Here is a 15,074-nt window from a genome sequence, read left to right as displayed (position 1 = left end):
CTATAACTTTCAGCCAATCAAATACACATGATAGAAATCACAAAATTGAAGCAACAAATAAGCAAAAAAAAAAAAAAAAGAGGAGGGAAAAGGGTTTTTGGTATCTATGTTCAGCAGAGATTATGCAATCATGAGTGGAGGTACCCTTTAAATCATCTGCTATACAACCCGCCTCTCCAGGGCCCTCTTTAACCACTTTCAGACCGGACCAATTTGCTGGTCAAAGACCAGACCACTTTTTGCGATTCGGCACTGCGTCGCTTTAACTGACAATTGCGCGGTCGTGCGACGTGGCTCCCAAACAAAATTGACGTCCTTTTTTTCCCACAAATAGAGCTTTCTTTTGGTGGTATTTGATCACCCCTGCGGTTTTTATTTTTTGCGCTATAAACAAAAATAGAGCGACAATTTTGAAAAAAAACGCATTATTTTTTACTTTTTGTTATAATAAATATCCCCCAAAAATATATAAAAAAACATTTTTTTCCCTCAGTTTAGGCCGATACGTATTCTTCTACATATTTTTGGTAAAAAAAATCGCAATAAGAGATTATTGATTGGTTTGCGCAAAAGTTATAGCGTTTACAAAATAGGGATAGTTTTATAGCATTTTATTAATAATTTTTTATTATTATTTTTTTTACTAGTAATGGCGGCGATCAGCGATTTTTATTGTGACTGCGACATTATGGCAGACACATCGGACATTTTTGACACATTTTTGGGACCATTGTCATTTATACAGTAATCACTGCTATATAAATGCAGTGATTCCTGTGTAAATGACACTGGCAGTGAAAGGGTTAACCAGTGGGTGGCAGTGTAGGGGTTAAGTGTTCCTAGGGGAGTGTTACTAACTGTGGGGGGGTTGGGCTTTCATTTAGTGTACACTGATCTCTGCTCCAATCACATGGAGCAGAGATAAGCGTCACTAGTTGCTAGGCAGAATAGACAAATGTTGTTTACACAGCATTTGCTCTATTCGGCCGCTCCGTGAGAGGATCGCGGGGATGCCCGCAGCGATCGAGTCCGCGGGTCCCACGATCGGACTCACGGGGGTCCCGACCAGCGCGGGAGCGCGCCGCCGGTGGCGCGCTCCCGATGGCAGGGCGGCATCGAATATTGGACGTACCTGTACGCCAATATGCCTGCCCGTGCCATTCTGTCGACGTACATCGTCGTGCGCTGGTCGGGAAGTGGTTAAAGAGGAACTGCAGTCTGCTCACATAATTTGTAATAAAAACATATTTTCTATTCTTAAGCTTCCCTCAAAACCACTTTCCATATTATTTTATTGTAGCACTAACCCCCGAAGGAGCTGCTGGTTATTTTTGGGCTTACCGTTACCTTCCGTTCTCCTTGTAACACGTCTAGGGGATGTCCCGTGGTAGATGGCCCAGTAACTTGAGACAATAGATCCACTTGAATGGATTTTATTTGAAAAAAACTCAAACCATTGAACAGTCTTTCAACTTGGGATCAGAGGGTTGGGAAGGAGGTTCAGGTACTCTCAATGTCAAAGTCTATAAACGTTAAAGAACTTACTTTGACTGCATCCAGAGAATAGCCATTCGCAGCTGGATGAACACTCAGGTTGGACTGTCCCTCTCTCACAAGGCCTAGCAGCCAACAAGGTGCTTACTCAGGAACAAAGTCTTTGTCACAGACGTTGTTGTAGAACACGTAGGGAAACTAAGCTTTAGAACACTTGTAGGATACCTGGATCTTTCAGCCAGCTTGGCGATATCCACAAGACTGGATTCTCTCGGTTACTTCAGCCCTTCCAGGCTCTTGTTAAGAAAACCAAACTCACACGTGGTGTTCTTCTAAAGAGCCCTCCCCTGGAATGCTTGAAGTACAATGGGTCTCTCCTGAACCGGAGACGGCACCCAACCACCTCAGAATCCTCCTTTAGTTTCCTTGCCTCGGGCTAGCCAGCCCCGGGGCATTAAAGTTGGGTGGATCCGCACCCCAGGCCATAGCCTTCCTGGGAGCTGGTTGGGAGGACTAGGGTCAAGTAGTCAGCACATCATACTGGACCGGAACCCCGAACCACGTGACGTCCGTATCTTAAATACCCTCTCCCATAGGGCACAGCGAGAGGGCCACTCCCACTGACCTGGCTCCGAAAGAGAGTAACTTAAAGTGGAAGTAAACCCTACTATCGTTTTCAGTCAAGGAAGCTGCCATCTTGGCCTCTAATGATTCTTCAACTGCCATAATGCTGCACATGTGATGAGTTATGAAACCAGCCATTGGATTGTCTGAAAGTTTGGTTGAGAGCACAACCAATGTGAAAGTTAGCATTTCCAGCATGCAGGGAATGTAAGCGTTTTTTGAAACTGGGTTTACTCCCGCTTTAAGCACCTGACCAGACCATAGTTCCACACCCGCCACAAGAGACAGTGCCCCCTGTGGCTAGGCTGAACATCTCACAGCCCAGTCAGACTGACACAGAAGTCCAATTTAGGCAAATAGACCCAAACCAAACTGTAGTTTGGGTAAAGTTTTAACTTTGGAAAACACATAGCGTGTGCTCTTCAGGAGCCCACCGCTACATTATATAAACTGTAATTCTGTACTAGCTAAATATGCTGCAGAAATCTCCCTCCACTGAGTCTGGCTGCAACCATTTTAACCGTGGGCAGCTGAAGCTGCTGCCTGTTTACTTCCTGGATTTACACAAAGGCACACTTGCAGCTCTCATTGGCCCTCTTAGGACTCATCCCCCCTCCCTTCCTGGCAAACTCTCACCAGAGAGAGCTGTGCATGATGTCATAAGCCTAGGCTTTTTACCAGACAAGGAAGTGGGCTGTATAATACTGGCAGAATTTTTTTTTACTATCCAAAGTAAAACATTAAAACAACAAAGACAGAATATTTAATAGATGGAAAGATTGAAAAAATGACTGAAGGTCCACTTCAACCACTTGCTTACTGGGCACTTAAACACCCTTCCTGCCCAGGCCAATTTCCAGCTTTCAGCGCTGTCATTCTTTGAGTGACAATTGCGTGGTCATGCAACACTGTACCCAAATAGAGCTTTATTTTGGTGGTATTTAATCACTGCCCTTTTTTTTTTTTGCTAAAAAAAAACAAAACGAAAAAAGACCGAAAATTTTGAACACATAAAACAGTTTCATAGCTTGTTATAAAATTTTGCAAACAGGTAATGTTTCTCCTTCATCAACGTGTGCTGAAGAGGCTGCACTGGTGGGCACTGATGGGCATCGATAGGTGGCACAGGTGGGCACTGGTAGGTGGCATTGCTATGCACTGGCAGATGGCACTGGTGGGCACAGATACTTGGGTGATGTCTCATCCTCTTCGGGATCGCTGTCCTTCTGACACAAGCCGGTGATTGGCTTTTTTTCTGCTCACGCCGTTAGCTGCTTCCAAAACGCCCTGCCCATTGAAATTAATGGGCAGCGCTGGCAAAGCGCCGTAACATGGGCGCTCTTAACTCTTTCTTCGGCTGCTAGCAGGGGTTAAAAGCGTCCCGCTAGCGGCCAAAAATGACGATAAAGCTTTACCTCTGATGTCCTGCACTTTCAGTGTGAAAGTAGCCTACTGGTTACAACACATCATATCCTCAATGCATGCACACCATGGACTGGGGAGGTGAGGGGAAGCTGGACACAATTAACACTTTTATTGCTGACAGATAAGATCCCAGTTGGAAGCGCATGATTAACCCTTTTAGATCTAGTGTTGGACATGTATGATTAACCATTTCTTTGCTAGTAGAATCCTAGTGGAAATGCATAGCATTAAAAAGGTTATTGTGTGCTTCCCCTGGGATCTACCATCTCCACTCAGTAGCTGCCTCGGTACATACCTCTGTCCTGTCCGCTCTGCAGCCTGACTAAAGCTGGCCATAGACAGTTCAAATCTCAGCCAGTTCAGCAGGAACTGGCCAAGATTTGAACCATGTATGGGTAGACTGAATGTACCCAAGTTGATCAATCGATCAATTTGGGTACAACCAGCCTGCAGGATTTTACATGCAATTATTGCTAGTGGCTGCTACAGCCGCTAGCAATATTCACTATGTTCTCCTGGTGAGGAAGGCTCCCCACTCCCTGGAAGACGACAATGGCTCCTCAGGAGGCGGAAATCGATAGTATTGATGGGGAAATAGAGTCCGGTTGCAGGAAAGAAAATCACTGTCTATGGCTAACCTAAACCTCTCACAACAGCACACCTGTTAGCCCTGCAAGCTGCAATCACCTCCAAGGCCGGCCGCACCCCCTCCATGAATCCTGTCCAATCACTGCGAGTCTCGCAGCAGGCTCTGCTTCAGGGATAATCAGTACTCCAGTAGGAGCCACCAGATCACTGCTGGGGGAGGAGGGGGGGAATCTGTAGTGGGCCCCTTCCCTGCCATCTGGGGCCCCCCACAGTGGGGGAATGCCAGGGCCCAGTGCAACCTTTGCGATCCTGGGAGTTCCACCACTGGTACCACAGCTATAAAAAGGTAGCTGGTTAAGTAGTTTCCAATGACTCTTTCACTACTGGTGGTAGCAAGTTGTGGCTGCAAAGCCCTCTTACCAGATCCAGTGACACAGCAGCAGTGGTCCCTTCAATCGGGTGTCCAAGGTTTCCCGTGATGACCACAGTAGGCAGTGCAGCAAGTTCCGTATCCTGGCAGTGGCTTGGTAATATGGCCCTCTCGGTCTTGCAGTCTTCCCCACATGGTACTTGTTTGGTTATCTTCACTGTCATGGTTTTGCCCTGGCAAATCTTGCTCCCTCCTCCTTTAAAAGCAGGGTATAATGCAGGCCCTATGGACTTTAGTGAACAGTCCATTCCTTGGGACTACATGTCCCATCATGCCCCTCGAGCCACTTCTGATTGGCTGCTTAGCCATAGGGGGAAGAACAAGCAGTGATTAGAGAGCCCACTGCTGACAGGAGGAGGGGGTGGCAAGCACACAGACAACCCGCAGCTGCACCTCCTGTCATAGCACAGCTGCTCAGAGACCTGTAGTGGCCCATGCAGTGGTGGGAGGGGAGAGCGCTCAGCTACACTGAAGACCCATATGGGCCCCCATGACTAGGAGTGACCCAAGATATTACACCTATGGTGAGCGCTCAAGAGGGAGCTACTTTGGGCCCAACAAAAATAATTGGGCCCAAGGCAGCTGCCCCTTTTGCCCCGCCTTAAAGATGACCCTTCGACTCCCCGTGCCTCTCTCACCCTTGAATCGATGACTCAGAATGTGTTCCAAAATTGCAGCAAAATTCACAAACTCTTCTGAGGAATCATCGATGGGCTCCGCTGTGTATTTCTCCAGAAGCGTCTTCACTGAAAACCTAGGAGGGGAGTGTACAGTGGCAATCAATGTGTCAGATGTACAGAATATACAGCTACAAAGTCTATGAGATCTATAACACATAACTAATACAAGGACTACATATACATGATTATAGACATTTATATAGCATTGACCATTCACACAATCATCCATCAAGGAGTTTACAATCTAAGGTCGCTATCTTGCATACATATTATGGCCAATTTGGACAATTGATCTACCAACATTTCTTTTGAGTGTGGCAGGACACCCACGCAAGCACAAGGAGAACATGCAAACTCCATACCCTGGCATTCCCTGGCTGGGATTTGAACTGAGGACTCCAGTGGTGCAAGGCAGGGCTAATAGCCACTAAACCACTGTCTACTAACTCTTTTTTCACTACCAAAATATTTGTTACTCTGTACAATGGGTGCTGTAACCCAGATGCCCTTGTCAGATAGCAGGACCATGGACCCCTCTACAGACTACATAATAGTTAGGCAGCTGTCCAAGTTGATGATTGGACAACTAAATAGGAGTTATACCTGTGCGTTTCACTCCTGTAAGCATGTTTACATGTTAGACTGACAGTATTATGCAAAGCAATAGAGCCTAAGCTCACAATCCTCATCAACTGTCCTTCAGTCCAAATGCTGCTATGGTAGAGATTATAGGAGGCTCCTAAAAATCCTGCAAAATTGTGTTTTTGAAAGAACGAGGATGCTGGACTTGGGCTTATATAGGTAGATGGGCTAATGTTGAGTCTAACCATGCAACAATATAAATGAATTGAGCTGGATTTCTGTTTTGCCAAATAGGCTATGGTTTAAAGACCTATATGTGTTTATAATAAATTCATCCAGACTGCCACCCTGCCTGCCAGGACCATCTACAAGTAATAAGGATACACTTATTATATATACACAACGTTTCAGTGGGCCAATCAAATTATCATTGGGCACACTAGCTCCATCTTGGTAGCACTCCACAAAACAGACGCCCCCTAAAAACCCAAAGTTAAGAATCTACCCATCTACAGGCCAATGAGAGTGCCAAATGACCAAAGTTTTTGATAAAATTGGTTTATAGCAGAAAAATATTCACCGTGTTTCAGGGACCAAATAGACTATTAACCCCCCCCCACAGCCCCGATAGAGGGTGGACTCTGTTTAGCTCCTGAAACACATTACATTTTTTTCTGCTATGAATCAATTTTATCATTAAAAATGGACTCTTGGATGGATATTTGGCGCTCTCATTGGACGGTTAATGCTGGGCCATATAACTGTTTCTGCATTTTTGGTGGAATAGGGTACAGTTTACTTGCACACCATCCAATAGACTGGGTTGGAAGTAGGAGGGGTGCAGAGAACAGTATAGATGGCCTAGGAGGGCAGCACGATAAAATCTGGCCCTGGACATGAATCTATTAATTGTCAACACACACTAGATATAGCCATTTTGGGCAGAGGGGTCATGTTGGTGTACATTGAACCTACTGAGCATTACTCTGAAATGTCAAGAGATTTTCAGTGCCAACACAGGCTTCCCATCATTAGTGGAACAATGTCATCAGTCTCCAGCCAATATTAGAGATTAAAAGGTAGGGTGACAATTTTACAAGATCAACTCATGCTTAGCTCACCATATCACTAAAGACTGTGAACAGCAATACTTCCTTGGGCATTTGCAGACCAAATGTTAAAGACCTTCACTGTAGCAAATATGAGGGCGGGCATGGCTAACCTCCTTCTGAAAATGCTAGTTGCCTGGCTGTCCCTGGTCTCAATAGTTTCACCAAATCACTGACCGTTAAACCTACTACAACTAGTGAAATCATATTTGCTTGTGGACTCCATATGTTGAAACCTTTGGATGACATTCATTCATACTGGCCAATTTTAATACAGTGCTCAGCAATGGCAATCTACTTATTTTCTCAGCACAGGCTTCTAGAATGGGCAATTCCAACATATTCCATATAACTTTCACACAATACAAAAAGTGCCTTAAAGCGGAACTGAACTCAAAAAAATTTTTTATTCTGTCCTTCTCCCTCCCTCTTTTTGCACTGCAGGGCAGTACTCCTGGGTTTCCATCCTATCCCAGGGGCAGTGGGTTACTAAGTAGCAGATTACCACATATGTGTACACATGGCCAGGTCTAGGGGGGTGCTTGGATGGGCTGCACCCCTCAGATTTCCGTTGCAGCCCCCCCCCCCCACCCCCGACGCTGTGCCAGCCATCTTACATACCCACACAGGCACAAAGATATCCTACTTCCCACAAAACACACACTGTAGCTGAAATCAGATTTCATTACATACAGCCATGATTTGCACATGATTTTCAGTGTGTACTGTGCAGGGAAAAGAGAAAGATCCCAGCGTGCTGCCAGCGATCCCTGTCCTCTCTCCTGCCAGCAGTGACCCCTGTTCTCCCCCTAGACAGCGGGGACCACTGCCCCCCTTGCCAGCGGGGCCCCTGTTTTTCCCCCTTCCAGCGGGGACTCCTGTCCTCCCCTTTACCAACACTGACTCTCTCCTCTGCTCTGCCGACCCATGTACACTGCCCTACTGACCACTATCCTTAGCTCTGCTAACCCGTCCTTTGCCCTGCTGACCCCCAGTACATTGCCTTATGGATTCCTGTGCACTCCCTTGCAGACCACTATCCTCCACCCTGCGGACCCCTATCCTCTGCCATGTGGACACCCTGTACACTGCCCTACTGACCACTATCCTCGGATCTACTGACTTCTGTCCTCAGCCCTGCAGACATCCTGTACACAGCCCTACTGACCACTATCCTTGGCTCTGCTGAACCCCTGTTCTCTGCCCTGCTGACCCCCAGTACACTCCCTTGCTGACCTCCTATCCTTCCGCCCTGCTGACCCCTGTCCTCTGCCCTGCTGACATCCTGTACATGGTCTTGCTTGCCTTCCATCCTCCACCCTGCTGCCCCCTGTCCTCTGCCCCACTGGACACTATCCTCGGCTCTGCTGACCTCAGTCCTCTGCCCTGCTGACATCCTGTACATTGCCTTGCTGACCTTCCATCCTCGGCTCTGCTGACCTCTGTATACTGCCCCAATGACGACCACTATCCTCAGCTCTGCTAACCCCTGTTTTCTGCCCTGCTGAAATCCTGTATACTGCCCCATTGACCACTATCCTCGGCTCTGCTGACCTCTGTCCACTGCCCTGCTGACATCTGTCCACTGCCCTGCTGATATCTTGTAAACCGCCTTACTGATTCCTGAACAATCCTCTGCTGACCTCCCATCCTCTAGCCCTGCTATCATCCTGTACTATAAACTATTAGCCCATGTACACTGACCTACAAACCGCTAACCCGATCCCTTGCCCCATTGACCCCTCATACCATGCCCCCCAGACATTTTTTTCTGTACCCTCACTTCAGACAAGCTATTCTGGCCCTGTGGGCTGAAATGCCACTGGGCACTTTATTGCCCATCCACCAGAAGCTGGTGGCATTTGCGCGCATGCACAGAAATCCACTGCACATGGGCAGATACACCTCTGGTCTCTTCCCACTTCCAAACGCCTAAAAGAGACCAGCAGAGCATCATGCAGGTTCTTTAAAATTGACAGGGCTGAGGAGGAATGGGGGAGTGTATATCAGGTTTAGTTCCTAGGCCTATTACTTTGAACAATCTCCCTTGAAGGGGGGCTGTGTCTGCACATTAGGGGGTAATGGCTCATTTAGGTCGAGGTGACGGAAGAAAGAAAAAATTACTTACCTGATCCTCTGCACTATTAGACCGGTCCCTGCAGCGTCTTCTCCACCATGCTCCAGGAGTCTAAAGGTCTGATGCAGGGACCATAGCCCTGCACTGGGCATGAGGATGCAAAGGGACAGCTGCTGAAGTGTGTGTGTGTGTGTGTGTGTGTGTGTGTGTGTGTGTGTGTGTGTGTGTGTGTGTGTGTGGTGGGGGGGGCACCGTGTGCCAGAGAAGGAGTGGAGGATTCGGGTAAGTAAAAGGGCTTTTAGCAGTCCATAGACCAGGTTTCTCAAACTGGTGGCCCTCCAGCTGTTGCAAAACTACAAGTCCCATCATACCATCATGCCTCTGCCTGTGGGAGTCATGCTTGTAACCGTCAGCCTTGTAGTTTTGCAAAACAGCTGGAAGGCCACTAGTTTGAGACCCCTGCCCTAGGCTGTGAAATGTTGGCAGTTTTGACTAAATAGATTAGTAAACAGTTAAAAAAAAAAGGGAAGGACTAAAAGACTTACCTCTCTGGGTGTAAATACTGCTGGTGGCTCTCTCCAGTGCTGCTCACTTGACCTCAGGCCTAATCTTTTAATCACCGGACCTCTGTTGTAAAAGGGGGATCAGCCAATAGGAAGTCTTTCCTTGTCCCATTCATCAGATGTTCCATGAGTAATTGTCTGGCTTTGGGTTATGTGATCATCACATTCCCTTTACTTCCTGTCCCATAGCCAAAACAGAAAGAGAGAGGAAATCCCTCCAAAGTAGAGAAACCCCTGGTTGTCACCTGAACTAGTGTCCCCATTGGAAGATTACCTCTCTATTCCTGTTCTGACAACCCAAAGTTTTGAGATTTTCTTTTGCTCTCAGTGATAACAACAAACATGAGAAAAACAGAGGGGTGATCTTCGTAACGAGGACACAGACTCCAATAAAGAACATGTTAGATGATTTAATCCCTCTCCACTCTATTCAAAATAAATAAAAAATAATAAAAAAGGTTTGCCCACACTTGAAGTCTTATCCGCCTCCTTGGTTCATTCTTTTCCCCCTTCATCTACTTACCCATTACATTTGTAAAATGAAAACTTTTCATTTCAATTGTACATCTTGTTTTAGACCAAATGGGATCATCACTGGGTCTCTATGCTTCTCTATGCAATGCAGGCAGATCAAGGCTTGATGGGAGCGGCCAGCAGGGTGCTGTACAAAGCTTACTGAAAACCTTATAGGGCTCTGCCTTAGTTCTACTCTCAACAGCCCTTTGCCCCAATGCGAGCAGTGAACTGGCTCTTGGGAATAATTCAAATTTCAAAATGACTCAATGGGTGGATGTCAGTCTGGAGGAGTGGGCATTAGTAGGTAAGCTGGATTTGTATGCAGATCAGCCTAGGCAATACCCACATGTTATACTGAGCCTCCATGATCGAAAGAATTTAAATCCAATGAAAGGGGTGGTCCAGTAGGGCAGGAGAGGAGAAGGCTAGAGGATGTTGGACATCCTCCATCCAAGAAACAAGGTGGGCCTTAACTTGCTGCAGCTTCTAATGCAGCTTCGAAGCTCACAGTGTGCAGTGAAATCAGCGTAAGGAATTTCAGTGCAAGAGAGAAGGCTGTACATCGCTGAAGGGAGGCTGGGGTTCAAATTGAATTGTTCATTTATGTAGGCGTTTTCAGCCAGACAAAGAAGCAGTTGCGATTTCAGAACAATAAAGCCCCATACACACCATCAGATTATCTGCTGAGTTTTTCCTTCAGATTTACCAAAACCATGTAGTAGAAGGGCCTGCCTGATTGCATACACATTGAAACTCCTAAGGTTTGACCTCATATTATATGGTGTTGGTAACTCTGAAGGAAAAACTCAGCAGATAATCTGATAGTGTGTATGGGGTTTAAGGCCTACTCTGTGGTGTGACATTTAAAGTTATTCTAGAATATAATTTAGAAGAGTCTATAATACATATATAAAATGTAACACTGTTTGGTTTAAAATGAAGCCAACTATTTAAGCAAAAATTAAAATGGATAATAAAGAATATCCAGAACCACCAGTAGCGGTATAAAAGATTTAGACGGAGTTATGAACCCTGCCATGTCCTTTAATACCCTTGATCATTTTCCACATTCATGTATATCACACATCTATTCCTACTCAGCCTATGATTTTATGGCTGTGATGTCATTTCCTTTTCCATCACCACCGACATTCCTTTAGAGCGGAATCCTCCACCCCTTTTTTAAGGCTACATGCTTGTTCTTTGCATATCATGACGTTAACCTCTTCTACCCATTTTCATTGCCATTCGTTAGGTCTCCTCCACCAATATTAAGGCCACCTGGTTGGTCCATCCATGTAATTTCATACTATTAACCACTTCTACCCGTGTTCCTCAGGGTCTGTCAGGGTTGCTCCACCCCATCAAGGCTACCTTTTTGGTCTCTACATATCATTCCATACCAATAACCTCTTCCACCCACGATCCTCAGTGTCTGCTAGGTCTCTTCCACTCCTATCAAGGCTACCTGGTTGGTCCATCCATATCATTCCATACCATTAACCTCTTCCACCCACGATTCTCAGTGTCTGCTACGTCTCCTCCACTCCTATCAAGGATACGTGGCTGGTCTTTGCATATTACATATGGTAACCTCTCCTACTCATGTTCCTGAGTGTCTGCTAGGTCTCCTCCACCCCCATCAAGGCTACCTGATTGGTCAATCTATACAATTCCATACCATTAATCTCCTTTACTCATGTTCCTTAGGGTCTTTTACATCTTCACATTAAAATTAACAAAAGCCTTACCCCTTGTCTGCCCCTGCCATAAACCCCTTCAGTCCCAATTAGTAAGAATTATAAAGAATGGTGCTCTATACCTTCTCAACCTCAGTCCTCAAATACCCCCATCCGGCCATGTTTTTGGGAATTTCTCTTAGATAAAACAGCTGTCCAAAATACCAAGCCATTGACTGGACTAAAGGAAAACCTGCAAACATGGCCTTTTGGTGGTACTTGAAGATTGAGGTTTAGAACCACTGCTCAGTCCAGTACAGGAACCCATAATCTAATCATGGGTCAACCCCCTAAAAAAAATCTGTTGCCCTTTTCTTCATTGAATAAGGCTACAAGTTTTACTGGTACACAGTTACATTTATGTCTTACCCCATCGACAATCTACCAACGCATTTATTCCAAAGGCCATTATAGGTTCTTCTCAAACATGAGAGAATTCTTTGCCATAAATTGCCTTTTCTCCTATTGAATAAGGCTAGAAGTTTTATTCGGTACCCAATCACAGTTATGTATTACCCCATTGATAATCTACCACTTGTACAGTTATATTTTACCCAATTGACAACCATCCTCTACATTATAAGGGCCATTTTAGGTTCTTCTCAAACACAGGAGGCCTCTTTCCCATAGAAAACCCTTTTTGACCGTTTCCCCACTGAATAAGGCTACAAGTTTTACCGGTACTCAGTTACAGTTATGTATTACCCCATTAACGATATATACCACCTGTACCCAATTACAAGTATGTATTACCCCATTGACAACTATTCTCTACATTTATTCTGTAGACCAATATATGTTCTTCTATAAGGCAGGAGCCCTCTTTCCCATAGAAAACCTTATTCACCACTGACTAAGGCTATAAGTTTTACCGGTACCCAATTCAAGTTATGTATTAGCCCCATTACAAGTAAGCGTTACGCCACTGACATCCTCTACATTTATTCGAAAGGCCATTACATGCTCCCCTTGAACAGAGGAGACCTTTTTCCTATAGGAAACCTTATTGTCCATTCGTGTCAAACCTTTCAAGCCATCCTTCCCTACAAAGACATAGAACCCTTCCCATCTCTCACCTGCAGATAGTGAGCAAATTTTTCCTCTCCACAGCAATGTTCCTTGAAGAAGCCTTCTTAGATGGCAAGCCTAAAGCCATGGCCGACTGGATGAAGCTTGGTTCCATAAAAATTGCTCAAATCCCACAAAGGATTGCCCACCTCCACCAGCAGGCCTGCAGGCTCCTCTCCAGCAGCCAGGACCCCTCCCCACCTCCTCCTGCAGGCCTGTGGCTTCCAAGTGTCCTCCTATGGGCTATTAGGATGGTTGGATGGATGGGAAGGATGAGATGGGAGAAGCTGCCGCTCTCCCTGGTGCTGAAGCTGAGACACGGCCAAGTGACGTCACCCAGCCTGTGAACAAGCATGGAAGGGAATAGAGAAGAGGAGGAGGAGGAGGAGGAGGAGGAGGAGGAGGGGGGGGGGGGAGACAGCTCAGGTTAGTGATGGAGTCATGTGACAGAACAAACAAAAACCTTACAATGGGCACAACAATCAAAGGGATGCTACAGGGAATATGAATTATATCTAGACAGCAACAGAGCACAACATGGAATCCCTGCATACACTTCATTGACTCATATTCTATTGACTCATGTTTATTTTCCTGGACACTTCCAATTTATAAATGATGAATTATTTATACAGATGCGTTTTGTTTCTTGGAAACAACCAGCTTTGATCATAGATTTCTCATAATTAAAAATTGCATAAGATACTTAAAATGGTTTAATAAAGTCCATAAGCTAAAATACAGTGAGTCATAGGAAATCTGAATCCACTTTTACTGCATGGAATTCAAATCAGAATTATTATTATTCAGGATTTATATAGCACCAACAGTTTGCGCAGCGCTTTACAATATGAGGGCAGACAGTCCACTTACAATACAAATCAATACAGGAGGGATCAGAGGGCCCTGCTCGTTAGAGCTTACAATCTAGAATCAGCTTTATTGGCCACAGAATGTGTCTTTAGTTGGTTGCCGGGGGTTAATGCACTTTGGTTGGTTGGGGTTCTGCACTTTGCATGTCATCATTTTACTTTGTATTGCCTTATTAACCAGCATGTAGTTTAAAGCAGTGATTCTCCATATTAAGAGCTGGTAAATTCCAAAACCTTCCATGCTCCAACAGTTAAGAAGAAAAAAAAAAATGTATACATAAAAGTACGGGAATACAAAATATGCATCAAAATTCCGTAAGGCTCTGGATGGGGATGAGTGCCACTATGGGGGTATGGAGGGTTTTGAAGAGGGTTCGGGGACTCTGCAGCAGACTTGGTGACCCTGTAGGAGATGAGGTTCCTGGAGCAGCTGTAGGGAATGGGGGTCTCTGGAGTGGCAATCTGAGAATGGTGGGCACTGCAGGGGCTGGGAGGCACCATGGTACATCTTTTGAGGGTACTACAGGGGGGGTGGATGCTGGAGGTTACTGTGGAAAGTTGCGGTTGCTAATAGGGGTAGGGGTAACTTTCTATTAAAATACTCCATTGCCCTGACTTGAAAAAATAATTTTTACTACTTTAAAATCTGCAGCTTTTAGCAAAATAATACCGGATGATTCTGCCCCAAAGGTCCTTGCTCAGACATTTCCTGTGAGCCCTTGTGCACACGGTCGGAGATTCCGACAACCAAATCCGTCGTAATTCCGACTGATTAATTCCGGAAGAGTTCCGGAAGTGATGTTGCATACACACGGTCGGACTAAGTTGTCGGAAAATCCGATTGTACATAACGTGATGACGTTATTTCGTTACGACGGGACTACGTTCAGGCTAGTAGCCAATAGCTTTGGTCTAGGAATTTGATCTGAGCATGCGTGGCACTTTGTCTGTCGGAGTAGGCTACACATGATCGGAGCATTTTGTCGGAAAAGTTTACCGGCAAGTTGGAAAACTTGGTCCGTCGGATATTCCGACGGAAACAGTCCGATGCAGACCACACACAGTCGGAATATCCGACAAATCGGTCCGATAGGACACATTCCGTCGGAATCTCCGACCGTGTGTACAAGGGCCGACAGGGTAATAACACAATGTCCCTACTGTGCTCCTGTATAGTCACCCTGTCACACAGGCTTCTAATGAGAACTACAGATGGAGCCATGCTTTAGCAAACCAAAGGGTTATTCAGTTTGGGTGTGCATTCACTTTAAGGGGTTGTATTAGTCCTGCAAAAACTGCACAAGTAC

The 15,074-nt window shown here is 45.6% G+C and overlaps 1 protein-coding gene across 4 annotated transcripts in view; it reads right to left on the bottom strand.

The window, feature by feature from the left end:
• RUNDC3A (RUN domain containing 3A) overlaps positions 1 to 13,236 on the bottom strand; it is a 33,975-nt gene extending 20,739 nt beyond the window's left edge. For all 4 annotated transcript variants that reach the window (XM_077460055.1, XM_077460057.1, XM_077460056.1 and 1 more), the window contains exons 1-2: positions 12,904 to 13,236; positions 5,200 to 5,315 (exon numbers count right to left, since the gene is read on the bottom strand). In XM_077460055.1, the coding sequence (XP_077316181.1) occupies positions 5,200 to 5,315; positions 12,904 to 13,010 (223 nt within the window). In that variant the 5' untranslated portion in view covers positions 13,011 to 13,236. The remainder of the gene's footprint in view (positions 1 to 5,199; positions 5,316 to 12,903) is intronic.
• Between the last annotated feature and the right edge of the window lie 1,838 nt (positions 13,237 to 15,074).

Source organism: Lithobates pipiens, unplaced genomic scaffold (genome assembly GCF_037356315.1).
Source record: "Lithobates pipiens isolate NorthernLeopardFrog02 unplaced genomic scaffold, aLitPip1_a1.2 Scaffold_28, whole genome shotgun sequence".
Taxonomy (NCBI): domain Eukaryota; kingdom Metazoa; phylum Chordata; class Amphibia; order Anura; family Ranidae; genus Lithobates; species Lithobates pipiens.
Note: the sequence above shows the minus strand (reverse complement) of the source record. Positions and strands in the feature narration are given on the sequence as shown.